We start from the raw sequence: 15,197 nt of genomic DNA, 5'->3' as shown, positions 1-15,197 counted from the left end.
GTGTACTGGAATTATGACACATATATGATCATTTGTTCTTATTATTAAACTAGCTGCCTTTCTCAAGGATTCAAGGGGTTTGATTACCTTCAGCTGGATTTAAGCCTAAAACCAGAGGTCTTTCTGGAACCCTAGGGACTGGCTTTCTTATTCTGGTCCAGCCAAACATAGGAATGTGAAATGATATCTGGAAACATGATGAGCTCCTATGACCAGAAAGATGGAGCAGAGTGTGCAGTGGCTGCATGCATTATAAAATACATCTAAAGATCCAAGTTCTGAGAAATCTGGTTAGGCTTATTTTTTTTTTTTTTTAATTTTTTAATTTTGAGATAGAGTCTCTCTAAGTTGTCAAGGCTGGCCTTGAACTTGCAATTCTCCTGCTTCAGCCTCCTGAGTTGATGGAATTAATGGCATGTGCCAGCAGGCTCAGCTTAGTGAGGATAAAAAACAAAAACAAATAAAACAACAACAAAAAACCCATGAACTAAGATACACCATATTTCACCAAATTTTATAGTATGTGAATATTTCAATTAAAAAAACTTTTTTTTCCCCCCCCTCAGACAGGAGTGGTGGTGCATGCTGTAATCTTAGCTACTAGGGAGGCTAAGGTAAGAGGATCCAAGTTCAAAGCCTTCTGGGACAACTTAGGGAGACACTGTCTCAAAATGAAAAATATAAAAAGGCCTAGGGGTGTAGCTCAGTGGTAAAGTGCCCCTGGGTTCAATCTCCAGTAGCACAAAAAACAAAGAAAACCCCTAAACACCAAAAAAGCAAAAACACTAGGCTGAAGCAGGAGGATTGCAAGTTCAAGACTACACTCAGCAACTCAGCAAGTCCCTGTTTATATAAAATATAGAAAGGGCTGGGGATGTGACTCAGTGGTTAAGTGACCCTGGTTTCAATCCTTGGTACCAAAACCAAAACAAAACAAACCAACAACAACAACAAAACCCCAAAACAAACAAAACAACAACAAAAAAACACCTCTTTTTTCTTTCTTTCTTTTTTTTTTGCATTGCTGGTAATTGACAACACCCAGGGCCTTGTGCATGCTGGGGTGGGGAGCAGGGAGCGAATTTCCTTACCTGTTCCAGGGATGATCTGTGTGGGCATGAGATTCTCTGGTTCATGTGACTGTCCCTTTGCACACTTTAACCAGGAGAAAACCTCTTCATCACCCATCTCCTCTGTCTCTGAAACAGAAATGAATTTCACTTACTTTATTAGGGTCACAAGATGGATCCCTTTTAGTAAGTTTCAAAAACTTAAAGATCAATTTTGTCATGGCTTTACTGATATAATTTTCATATAATAGACCAACAATTTAAAATGTGTACCTCAATGAGTTTCAATTCATTCAGTTGTCTGAACTCTGCCACAATCATGATACAGAACACTTTCATCCTATATCTTTTTTTTTAGTTGTTGATGGACTTTATTTTATTCATTTATTTACACGTGATGCTGAGAATCGAACCCAGTGCCTCAGATTCCAGGCAAGCACTTTACCACTGAGCCACAACCCCAGTCCATATCTTTTTTTTTGTTTTTCAGTATCTTTTTAGATGTTGACAGACCTTTATTTTTATTCATTTATTTGTATGTGGTGTCGAGAATCGAACCCAGTGCCTCACCACTGAGCCATAACCACAGGCCCCTCATCCTATATCTTGAGCTCTTTGCAGTTAATACTCTTGTTGATCTTGGGCTACTACTGATCCACTTTCTTTTTTTTTTTTTTTTGTGGTGCTGGGGATTGAACCCAGGGCCCTGTGCTTGCAAGGCAAGCACTCTACCAACTGAGCTATATCCCCAGCCCCTGATCCACTTTCTAATACTGAAGTTTTATATTATTAGAATTTCATATAAATGGAAGCATACAGGATGTAGTCACTTGTGTTGGGTTTTATTCAAAAATAATGCTTTTGAGAGTCATCTGTATTGTGTACCATAATCCTTTTTTTTTTTTTTTTTTTTTTGGTGATGCTGGAAATTGAACCCAAGACCTTGTATATGCTGGGCAAGCGCTCTACCACTGAGCTATATCCCTAGCCCTTCATTCTTTTTTAATGGGTTGAGTGGTATTCTAAGGAATGAATGTACAACAATTTGCTTGCCTATTTATCAGTTGGTAGACTTCTGAATTGCTTCCAAGCTATGATGAGTTAAGTGGTTATAGATATTCATGTGCAAGTCTTTGTATGGACATGTTTTCATTTCTTTTGTAAATAACCTGGGAGAGTAGGATCATATGGTTATTATTATTATTTTTTCTTTGTACTGGGGATTGAACTCAGGGGCACTCCACCACTGAGCCACATCCCTAGCTCTATTTTGTATTTTATTTAGAGACAGGGCCTCACCGTTGCTGAGAGGCTGGCTTTGAACTCTTGATCCTTCTGCTTCAGCCTCCTGAGCTGCTGTGATTACAGGCACATGCCACTGTACCTGGCCATATGGTTAAGTTTTAACTTCATTTGTTCTGTTTTGAGATAGATCTCACTATGTTGCCTAGGTTGACCTTGAACTCATAATACTTCTGCCTCAGGTTTTCTAAGTAGCTGGGATTTGCAGGTATGAGTTAATACTCTGGGGTTGGTCTTTTTTTTTTTTTTCTTTCTTTTCTTTTTTCCTTTTTGTGGTGCTGGGGATTGAACCCAGGGTCTCTGTGTGTGCTAGGCAAGCATTCTACCACTGAGTTATACCACCAGCTCTCTTGATCTTCCTTTTTTGATCTTTTTTGCTCATTTTAAAACTTGATTGTCTTGTTATTGTGTTGTAGGAGGTCTTTAGGTATTATGGACACAATTCTTTAGTGAATATGACTGACAAATATTTATTCCCAATCTGTGGCTTCTCATTTAATTTTCTTAACAGTGTCTTCTGAAGAACAAGTTTTAAAATTTGGTATTAATTTGTTGTCTTTTGCTTGTGCTTTTCATTTCCTATCTGAGAACTATTTGTCTAACTCAAGAACACAAATATTTTCTTCTTCTTCTTTTTTTTTTTTTTAGAAGTTTTATAGCTTAACCACTAAACTTAGGTCTACAGTCCACCGACAGTATTTTGTCTATTGATTACTCCAGTATTAGAATAAATCTTGTAATGAAGTATAGGACAATCCTCCAACTTTTTTCTTTTTTGGTTATTCTAGGTCCTTTGCACGTCATATAAATTTTATTTTTAGGCAGTACTAGGTATTGAACCCATGGGTGCTTTACCACCCAGCTACATCCCCAACCCTTTTTATTTTTTGAGACAGGGTCTCTACAAGTTACGCAGGCTGCCCTTGAACTTGTGGTTCTCCTGCCTCAGTCCCGAGTCCCTGGGATTACAGGTGTGTGCTACCATGCCTGAAGGCATCACTTAAATTTATTTATTTATATGTCATTTTAATTTTTTCCATATTTTTATTGGTATATTATAATTATACAGAATGGTAGGATTCATTGTTACATATTTGTACATACACACAATATAATTTGGTCAGTATCATTCCCCATCACATTAATTTTAGAACCAGCTTGTCAATTTCTACAGAAACACCCACTGGGTTTTTGATTTTGAATTACTTTCAATCACACATCACTTTAGAAGAACTGACATCTTTGTATTCAATCTTCTGTATGTGAATATCGTACCTCTCTCCATTTACTTAGGTATTCTATGTCTTGTATGGATATGCTACATTTATCCCTAATTTTTTTTTTTGGTGGTGCTAGAGATGGAACCCAGGCAAGCATTCTACTACTCGGCCATGACCCCAGCCCCATTTCATGTTCATTTTTTTTTTTTGGTACTGGGGATTGAACCCAGAGATAACTGAGTCACATTCCCAGCCCTTTTTGTTTTATTTAGAGATAGAGTTTCCAGAAGTTGCTTAGGGCCTCAATAAGTTGCTAAGGCTGGTTTTAAACTTGTGATCCTACGGCTTCAGCCTCCTGAGCCACTTGAATTACAGGAGTGTGCTATTGTGCCTGGGTCACTTTATGTTATGATGCTATTTTTTAAGTGATATTGATTTTAAATTTTAATGTCTAATTGATTGTCATCATATAGAAATAAAATAGATTTTTGTAAGTTAACCTTGTATCCTGCAATCTAGCTAAACTTTTCTGTACATTTCTTAGGTTTTTCTGCATAATCATTCCATCTGAGAATAATAAACATTTTACTTCTTTCCAATCTTATGTCTTTTATTTCTTTATGCTAATCACTCCAGCACAATGATGACTAGGAGCTGTGAAAGTGGACATCCTTGCTTTTTTCTAGAACTTAAGATGATTCGGTCTTTCATATTGTGTATGATGCTCCCATCTATACTGACACTTGAGTGTTTTCCAAACTTTATCATCCCTTCAAAGAGCATTTTTAAGTTTGTTTTTTTTTTTTTTGTAATTGTGCTCACCATCCTAAGACATTCTAATACCACATACACCATATGTCTGCTTATATACTGTGGTCCTCTGAAGAGGCACAAACCATTGTCATACATGTTAAACAACCCTATCTGAAACTTCACATGTGCTCAAAATTTTTTGACTTCCAGAAGTTTTTTTGTTTTTGTTTTTGGCAGTGCTGGGACTCAAACCCAGGGCTTTATGCATACTAGGTGAGGATCTACCACTGAACTATATCCCCAACTCTCAGAGTATTTTGGATTCAAGATTTTCAGATTAGAGATGTTCAAACTGTAAGGTCTATGGTTAATACTGCAAATTTTAAAAAAATATAAAATTGGGCTGGGGATATAGCTCAGTTGGTAGAGTGCTTGCCTCACAAGTACAAGGCCCTGGGTTCAATACCCAGCACCGCAAAAAAAAAAAAAAGTAAAATTGGAAACATTTTTTGGTCTCGAGCATATTGAATAAGGGATAGTCAACCTAATCTTAGAATCCTCTTCCCCTGAAAGAACCAATTTTCACCATTTGAGAATACATGACCTAATCTGTTTAGAATCTAGTCCATAATCTTAACCACTTGGCCATGACCATTGCTGTCTGTTGAGAATCTAGACATGATTTTTCTGAATTTCTTGAAATTATCATATGGTTAGTTTTTACTCTACTGATATAATGGATTGCAGTGATTGATTTTTAATTGTTAAATCAACCTTCCATTAATGGGATAAACCATATTAGATCATGTTGCATTATTCTTTTTATGTATCTCTAAGCTTAAAACTGCTTTAATTTTATAAAGATTTCTATATCTATATTCATGAGATATGTGGGGGTTCTAAATTTCCTTGTTTGTTACATCTTCATATGGTTGTGATAGTAGTGTGGTGTAATGCTAACTTCATAAAATGAGTTAGTGTGTGTACAATTGGTAGTTGTTCCTCCTCCTTCTTTTTTTCCCCCCAGGTCTAATAAGGACTTGTTTATTTTGAGAAAAAAGGTCCCAAACATCAGGCTGTTGATACCGACAGTATTAACTTTAGACTATTACATTAATTATTCTTCTAGAGGATTCATTTAACATGGTAGTATTTCCTTCTTAAATGTTTGCTATAACTTACCAGGAAAACCATCTGGGCCAAAAGTTTTCTTCATTGAAAGTTTTTTAAACTACAAATTCAATATATTTGTCTTCTCTCACTCCCTTGTGTTTGCAGTACTCGGGACTGAACCCAGGGGCACTGAGGTACATCCCCTTTTTATATTTGAGACAGGGTCTTGCTAGGTTGCTCAGGCTGGTCTTGAACTTGGCAATCCTCTTGCCTCAGTCTCCCAAGTAGCCTCAATTTCTGAAAATAAGGTTATTCAGGTAAAGTATTTCCTCTTTTCTCTTCCTTGGGATTGAGCCCAGGGGTGCTCTATTACTGAGCACATTCCTCACCCCTTTTTATTTTAAGACAGCATCTCACTAAGTTGCCCAGGCTGGCCTTGAACTTGGCAACCTGCCTCAGCCTCCCAAATAGCCGTATTTTTTAATATACGGTTGAATATCCTTGACTGCTTAAAATAAGGTTATTCAGGTAATCGATTTCTTCTTGAGGGAACTCAGATGGTCTATATCTTTCATGGAACTTGTCCATTGTATTTCATATTACGTTTATTGATATAAAGTTCATAATTATATTCATTATTCTTCTAATGTAAGAATGATCTGTAGTGAGGTCATCTCATTCTTAATATCAGTAAACTGCATATTTTCATTTTCTAGTTTTTTAGGCAAATGAGACATTTCTTTTTTTTCTTTTTTTTTTTTTGCGGTACTGGGGAGACATTTCTAATATAGGTATTCAGTGATAAAGTTCCCCATATTAGCTGCATACCACAATGTGGATGTTATGTACATTCATTTCAAACATTTTCTAATTTCTCTTGTGATTTGTTCTTTGACTCATGGGTTATTTAGAAGTGTGTTGTCTAATTTCAAAGCATTCTGGAATTTTTCAGATTTCTGTTACTTTTATTTTAATTCTATTGAGGTCAGAAACAAAATTTCAGCATTTTAATTACCTGATATTTATTGAGATTTATTTTATGACCCACAATATAGTTTATTTTGGTGAATGTTCCATGGATACTTCATGTATGTTCCATTACTTATTTATTTATCATTTAAATCAAGGTGACTGATAGTATTAAGTCTTCTATATCCTTATTTTCTCTATCTGTTATTATTGAGAGGTCTTGAAACCTCCAATGATAGTTGTGGATGTTTCCGACTCCTTTCAGTTCTATCAGTTTTGATTACTATAAAGTTGCTACAAGATGCAAGTTGTTTATTTATTTATTTATTTATTTTAGTTTTGTAGTTGTAGATGGACAGAATGCCTTTATTTACTTTTATGGGGTGCTAAGGATTGAACCCAGCGCCACGCACAGACAAAAGCTATGCCACTGAGCTACAGCCCCAGCCCAAAGTTGTTATAGCTTGTTGAGAAACTGATCCCTTTTTTATTATGAAATGACCCATCTTATACCTATTAATATTTTTTGCTCTAAAATCTATCTTCTCTGATACTTACATAGTTACTCTAGACTTCTTTCAAGTCATGTTAGCCATGGTATATACTTTTCCATCTTTTTACTTTTAGATTATGTCTTCACATTTAAAGTAGATTTCCTATAGAGCTGTTTTCTATTTGTCCCATTTCTTTTTGGTTTCATTTTTCTTGACTTCTTTTGAATTACCTGAATTTTTCCCCCCAGTATTGGGGGTTGAACCCAGGGGTGCTCAACCATTGAGTACATCCCCAGTCCTTTTAATTTTTTTCAAATTTGAGACAGGGTCTAGCTAAGTTGTCCAACTGGTCTCAAATTTGTGATTCTCCTGCCACAACCTCCTGAGTTACTGGGATTACAAGCATGCACCACTATGCCTGAGTTTTACAAACCTGATAGTAATGCCTAAATAAAGAGCTTTGGGAGTTTTATGTTTCTGGGCACTGAATTTTACTGTAATTTTTTAAATAGAATGTTTGGCTTCAGTCTAGTGCAGTTAAGTAACTTGCAGGTCAGTTTGATTCTTCTGAGGTTTGCGTTACACTTTGCTATGGCAGCTTCAGAGAAGCTTTCGTTCTGGCACTAAATTAAGTCCAGTACTTAGGTGTTCTTTTGGACTCTACCTATCTCCTCACTCTGGTTGATGGGAATACGAATTAAGTTCTACAAATTAATTGTTTTCTGAAAGTTCATTCTTGTGCCTTGAGGAATTTCATCTCATGCATGTGCAGATAAGTATATAGACAAAAAAATTGAGGGGACCTCTGTAGATTTCTCATATTCTCTCTTTAGCTCCTTCCTCTTCAGTCCTGTGCTCTTCTCAGACTCTGATTTCTGTCTCAACCCAGTGAGGTTGCCAAATTCTGTTTTAGTTCCCTTTTCCTGGGTTACAGCTTGGAAAGTGGCACTAGACAGTAAGCTGGGACAATTGCAGGAACTACCCTGTTTCTCCCCTTTTCTCAGGTATCACAGACCCATACTACCTAATGCACAATATTTTAAATTGATTTCACCTATGTTATTCTGTTTTCTTTTCTTTTCTTTTTTTTTTTTTTCTTTTTTTAATTTGGTACCAGGGATTGAAGCCAGAGGCACTTAATCACTGAACGACATTCCAGCCCCTTTTAATATTTAAATAATTATTTAAATATCTAAATAGACAGGGTCTTGCAAAGTTGCTGAGGTTGGCTTTGAATTCACCATCTTCTGCCTCAGCCTCCTGAGCTGCTGGAATTATAGTTGGGTGCCACTGCATCTGGCTCCTGTTTTCTTATTTATGGCAGGAAGGCAATTCCTTTAACAGTTACTTTCATGGATAAGGAGTGGAAGACTCTCTTAACAGCTAGAGTAACTAATGGAGTGTCAGGTCCTACTCATTTAATACAACAATGCTGTGAGGGAAGTACTGACATTATCTTTGTTTCATAGATGAGGAAACTAAAGCTCTAAGGGTTACGAAACTATTCTAAGATACCATAGTTGGTGTAATAAGATGCATAAATAGGTTTCAAACCTAGTAGCATAAGTTTCAAAAAAAAAAAATCATTGTTATAATACTTATACTGGATCTCTGAAGAGAAAAGAATAAGGAGATCAAGGGGCAAGGATTTGTGGCATATAAGATAAAGAAAGAACCAAAGAAAGCAAAGGATTTAAATAAAGATTTTTCCAAAGAAAATAAACTAATGGAAAATAAATACTGAAAAGGTACTCGGTATCAGTAGTTATCAGGGAAATGCAAATCAAAACCACACAATGAAATACTACTTCATAGTCACTATGAAGGGTATTAGAAAAAGATAAGCAGTAAGTGTTGGTGATATTAGAAACATCAGAACCCTCATACATTGCTGGTGTGATTATAAAATGGCACAACTACTTCAGAGTATAACTTATTATTTCCTCAAAAAGTTATTTTTAGAAGTTATTATTACTATTATTTTGGTACCAGGAATTGAATCCAGGGGCACTTAACCACTGAGTCACAACCCCAGTCCTCTTTTGTATTTTATTTAGAGACAGGGTCTCACTGAGTTGCTGAGGCTGGCTTTGAACTCTTGATCCTCTTGCCTCAGCCTCTTAAGCCACTGGGATTACAGGTGTGTGCCACTGCACCCAGGCAATAATCATTTTTTGAGAGGTGATTTTTCTATATTGCTTAGGCTGACCCCAAACCAATGGGCTCAAGAGATCCACCCACCTCAGCTACCCCAAGTAGCTAGGTGTGCACCACCACGTCCAGCTCCTCAAAAGGTTAAATGTAGAGTTGTCATATGACTCAGTCATTCCACTTTTAGGTATGGAACCAAGACAACTGCAAACATATGTTCACACACAAAAACTTTTACACAAATGTTTAGAATGGCACTATGTATCATAGCCAAAAGTGGAAACATTCGCATGTATATCAGTTGATAGACAAAATGTAGTACTATACTGATACAATGGGATATTACTTGGCAATACAAAAGAAAGAATTAAAGGCTGGAGATGTAGCTCAGTGGTAGAGCTCTTGACTAGCACTCATGAGCTCTTCAGCCCCTCGTAATGCAAAAAAAAAAAAAAAAAAAAAAAAAAAAAAAATTGAAGTGCTATAAATAGATGAAACTTTAAAGCATTATGCTAAGAGACCAGTCACAAAAGACCAAATATTGTATGATTCCATTCATATGACATGACCTGAACAGGCAAACCTATAGAGAGAAATTAGATAAGTGGTGGACAAGGCTGGGGGAGGTAGGAATTGTGAGTGGACTCTTAATGGATATGAAGTTTTTGTGGGGCATGATAAAAATTGAATTAGTGGTGATGGCTGCACAATCTTATGAATTAAATCATTTAATTATACACTTAAAAAGAGTAAATTTTATGGTGTGAATTATACCTCAAAAAAGATATTTTAAGGTGATGGGGATACAGCTCAGTTGGTAGAGTGTTTGCTTATGCATGCACAAGGCCCTGGGTTCAATCCCCAGTACCACACACACACACACACACACACACACAAAGGATATTTTAAAAACAAAATAGGATAAGAAATAATACTTCCTTAACAAGGAATAATACTTCCTGGTTTTTTTTTTTCCACCTTCCCAGATAAGTTGAGCATTGGCAATTTTAAGGTCTTAAAACAAAGACAAATGGAATGTGAAGCAGTACAAGCTGATTACTCCTTCAATTTCCAAGTCTCACAACGTCACTGACACATACCTAAAGATTACCTTTAGAACTGTATCACACAATATTTCCTTACCACTCCGTGGACGGCTTTTCCTGAGCCGGTAACAGTCAAGGCAGACACCAAATCCACATTTGCGACAAACCCAGTGGATGTTGAAGAGAGTTGTTTCACATACATCACACATCTCCCGCACACCACGCACAGCTCGCTTCCATGCCACTTTCTCTGGTGGAAAGAGGAAGAGTAATACCATTGGCATTGATAATACTAACCAATAGCAAAAGACCCCAGGATCAACTGATCCCCATTCAAACCATTTTGTCCAGTAATAAAACTCAAAGATTTATGAAGTTTGTGTTTCTTTTTTTGGGGGGCAAATAAAGAGGATTGAGTCACATCCCCAGTCTTATTTTTTTACATTTTACTTAGAGTTAGGGTCTCACTGAGTTGCTTAGTGCCTTGTTGTTGCTGAAGCTGGCTTTAAACTTGTGATCCTCCTGCCTCAGCCTCCCAAGCCACCGGGATTACAGGCGTTGCCACCACGCCCAGTTGAAGTTTGTGTTTCCATAATTTTAAGAGGAGAAAAAAATACATAAGGAATTTCTAACATTTCAAAGGTTTGAAGTAATACCAGGTTATGATAGCCTGGTGTTAATGAGGAATTGATGCTACATGTTGTCACTTAAGGTACTATAACATTTTCTTTTTTTTTTTTTTTTTAATTTTTTTTTAGTTGTTAATGAATCTTTTATTTTATTATTTATATGTGATGCTGAGTATCAAACCCAGGGCCTCACACATGCCGGGCAAGCACTCTACCACTGAGTCACAATTCCAGTCCCAGATACTGTAACATTTTCAAATGGGGAAAGCTTGAAGTAAGAGGATTTGTCTCTTGAAATTTAGGGCATGATTTCAAGTACAGGTTTCCTTGGTCTGGGAATAGTGTACAGTATGTCACAGATATGGGACTATTATAAATGTCTTAACAATGTGAGTTCTAGGTATGAAACATGGTACCTAGTACACCTCATCTATTCACAAACCAGACTATTGCTTATAAATACAAATATGTGATTAAAAATATTCAGGATGAACCAAATTCAAATGGAGACTGGTAGGCATGGTGGCACATGCCTGTAATCCCAGCAACTTGGAAGGCCAGCCTCAGCAACTTAGTGAGGCCCTAAGCAACTTAGCAAGACTTGAAAGAGGATATAGATAGTCAAGGCCTCAGCTGTAGTTTCTACAAAAAGAAATCTTATTGGTCTTAATTCATCCATAGAAAAATGCTATCTTCTACTCTTCCAATCTTTCTGTAAGAGACAGAAAAACAGTTTATAATGAGAAATGTCTCGAAACAAGCAAGAGGTATCTTACGGTGTGGCTCCACCATCATCATGGCCTCCTTCTCAGACATTACAAGCTGACAGAACTGGTCCCCAACATTGGCCAGGATGTATTTTGAGGTCTCTAGGTCTATTCCTTCTGCTAGGGAGGAAGAAGGAATCCACAGGTTCATGGCATCAGGGTCACTTTGCTGAGGGCTTAGAAACCCCTCCACACGAAGCACCCCCTTTCGAGTGAAGATCAACCTGAAAAGGAAAAAGCAGATAGTCAAATACAGTTGTCCCTTGGGATCCAAGGAGGTCTGCTTTCAGGCCAAACCCCTGCCCTGCCCCAGCTACCAAAACCTGTGGTTACTCAAGTCTCTCATTTAAAATGATGTATTACTTACATATAATCTATGCGTGTCCTCCCATATATTTTAAGTTATCTCTAGATTACTTACAATACTTAATATAACATAAGTACTACATAAATAGTTTGTATACTATATTATGGAATAATTAAAAAAGAAAAAAGTCTTCACATGTTCAATACACACACTGCTGTAATCTGAAACACATTTTCAATCCACCATTAGTTAAATCTGTGGATGTGAAACCAGCAGATATGGAGGGCTAACTGTACATTGTCTCAGAGAATATGAAGGCTTAATACTTAGCAAGTATTGATTCTTTAAAAAGCTGTCACCAGTTTTGTCAGTTTTTCCATCCACCTGTTCTATCCTGCACCCATGCCACTGGGTGAATAGCAAAAAACAAAAAGGTGTCATCATCACATTTTAAACTCATGTTTAGGGTCGGGGATGTAGTTCAGTGGTAGGACACTTGCCTACCATGTGTGAGGCCCTGGGTTTGATCTGTAGTACCACAAAAAGTAAAATAAAAAAACAAAACAAAATTCACATCCACCGACCTCAAGAGGACTCCCTCTCCTAGATACTTGTATCATACCTTCCTTCTTTTCATACATCCAAAATTACCTTCCCTGTGAGACCCTTACTTCCTATTCCACTGGTTGAAGCCAGAAAAGAATAAACGTTCACAAGATCCCATCCCACACATCCCAAAGTGTGGATACTCTCCTGCAAATGGGCCCATGTTCTTCGTCTGATCTCCTGCTACTCTGAATGAGGTCCATTTGAAGGTTAGTATGTTCATCTACACCCCAATCCTTTTTCCCCAACTCAAAGGCACTCCACTAATTTTCTTCTCTTTTCTATATCATCTAAGTTTTTTATCAAATCATCATTTTTTCCCCCTTTGGTATTGGGAATGAACTCAGGGGCACTCAACCACTGGTAGCCACATCCTTAGCCCTATTTTATATTTTATTTAGAGGCAGGGACTCACTGAGTTGCTTAGTGCCTTGTTTTTGCTGAGGCAGGCTTTGAACTCGAGATCCTCCTGTTTCAGCCTCTGGAGCTGCTGGGATTACAGGCATGCGCCACCGTGCCCTGGCTCAAAGCACCATTTATTAATGCTCTACAAAATCAGCATTTAAACTTGCTACTATAACATCACAAAAATACTCTCAACCTCACATCCTCCTCCATTTGCTTGCTTGTTAGACCAAGTTTCCTTCAACTCTGCCACCAGTTCTTTCCTTTACATTTTCTCCTCATCCACTACAATAAGATATTCTGCCTACAAAACTACCAAAACTGCTTTTGACAAGGTCATTCCATCTATCAAAAGGTCACTCTTAGTCCTTACCTTACACAACCTGTCAGCATTTGACACAGTTCCTTATTCCTTTCTGGAAATACTTTCTTCAGTTGCCTTACACTGTCCTTTTTTTGTACCAGGGATTGAACCCAGGGCACTTAACCACTGAGCCACATACCCAGCCCTTTTTAACATTTTTAATTTTGAGACAGATCTCCTTGAGTTGCTTAGTTGCTGAGGCTGGTCTCAAACTTGCAATCTTTCTGCCTCAGCCTCCTGAGTTGCTAGGATTATAGACATGCACCACTGCACCCAGCCTCCCTGTTTTTCTGTACTCAGTGGCTATCTTTTCTCAGTTCCCTTTACTAATTCCTTTTCATATTTCCCATTTCCAAACACTGGAGAGTGCCAGAGCTCAGTTCTCAGAATGCTTTATCTACATGTTGACTCCTAAGGTCTCAAATTAGACTATGCGCTTTAAATCCCTGGTGATATCAAAATTTGTATCATTAAGATGAACCTCTTCCCTTAATTCCAGAGCTGTAGATCCAGCTGTTTTTCCAACCTCTCCAACTGGAAATTCTTTCATACTCCAAATTTAACCCATCAGGTAATTCTGAGCACTCTGTTTTCAATAGTCTCTTAACTTCTCTGTGTTTCTCCCCTTGCCTTCATATATAATCCATTCCCACAAAGGTAGTCAAAGTGACCTGGTGGAAGTTGTGGCGGGGGGCAGTAATTAGGGAGTGAACCCAGGCGTATTTTAGCACTGAGCTACAACCCTAGTCTTTTATTCACTTATTTATTTTGAGACAGGGTCTCACCAAGTTGCTCAAACTCGTCCTGAACTTGTGTCCTCCTGCCTCAGCCTTCCAAGTAGCTAGGTATACAGGTGTGTACCACCATGCTCTACTCCAAGTGACCTTTTAAAACATTAATCAGTGTTACTCATCAGCTCAAAACCTCTAATGACGTTTTTTCTAACAACTTCTTATTCAGATTACAAATCAAGGGAGGCTGAGGTTAGAGGATCACAGGTTTGAGGTCAGCCTCAACAACTTAGCAAGATTCTGTCTCAAAACAAAAACAGCAGACACAGTGGTTCACACCTGTAATCCCAGAGGCTTGGGAGGCTGAGACAGGAGGATCAAGAGTTCAAAGTCAGCCTCCGCAAAAGCAAGGCACTAAAGCAACTCATCGAGACCCTGTCTCTAAATAAAATGCAAAATAGGGCTGGGGATGTGGTTCAGTGGTTGAGTGCCCCAATTTCAATTCCCAGTACCAAAACCAGAAACAAAACAAAAAACAAAAAACAAAAAGGGACTGGGAGGGGCTGGTGTGGCTCAGTGGTAGAGCACTTACCTAGCATGTATGAGGTACTGAGTTCAATTCTCAGCACTCCATATAAATAAGTAAATAAAATAAAGGTTCATCAACAACTAATAAAAAAACAAACAAACAAAAAAAGGGACTGGGGATGTAGTTCAGCGATACAGCACCCCCAGGTTCATCCCCAGTACCACCAAAATAAACAACAAAAAAAACCCCCCACAAAACCAAAACAAATAAAACCAACCTTAAAAGATCTTAAGTTTCTCACATAGAGGAAAAGGAAAAGTAACTAGATACTGCTGTTTTCACTAATTATCTTTATTTTAAAGATACTCCATTAAGTCGAGTTGGTAACATGCACCTGAAGTCCCAGTACTCAGGAGGCTGAGGCAGGAGGATTGCTTGAGCCCATGACTTTAGGGATAGCCTGAACAACATAGTAAAAACCCATCTCAAAAAAAAAAAAAAAAAAGAAAGAAAAAGAAACTTGCTTCATATCATCATGTGATCTTACTTCTCTTCAGTGACTCAAATCACTCTAGCACTAAAAAAGAGTATATGGTCAGGCAGATTCCTAAAATAAAATGAAGATCTTCTGCCTGTACCACTGGTTTCAAAGGGAACCCAAGTTAGGATCAGCTTAATAGGAATACCACATGGCAGCACCTAAAACTGCTCCACTTCAATTCTGCAAAGACTAAGCCACAT

General features: G+C 37.7%; 1 protein-coding gene across 2 annotated transcripts in view; it reads right to left on the bottom strand.

Moving 5' to 3' along the window:
- Kdm3b (lysine demethylase 3B) overlaps positions 1-15,197 on the bottom strand; it is a 75,628-nt gene that overhangs the window by 20,847 nt on the left and 39,584 nt on the right. For both annotated transcript variants that reach the window (XM_047555189.1, XM_047555190.1), the window contains 3 exons: positions 11,524-11,738; positions 10,216-10,368; positions 1,092-1,199 (listed from right to left, as the gene is read on the bottom strand). In XM_047555189.1, coding sequence (XP_047411145.1) covers positions 1,092-1,199; positions 10,216-10,368; positions 11,524-11,738 — 476 coding nt within the window. The remainder of the gene's footprint in view (positions 1-1,091; positions 1,200-10,215; positions 10,369-11,523; positions 11,739-15,197) is intronic.

Source organism: Sciurus carolinensis, chromosome 6 (assembly GCF_902686445.1).
Source record: "Sciurus carolinensis chromosome 6, mSciCar1.2, whole genome shotgun sequence".
In the NCBI taxonomy this organism is placed as follows: Eukaryota; Metazoa; Chordata; class Mammalia; order Rodentia; family Sciuridae; genus Sciurus; species Sciurus carolinensis.
This window is presented reverse-complemented; position numbering and strand designations above follow the sequence as displayed.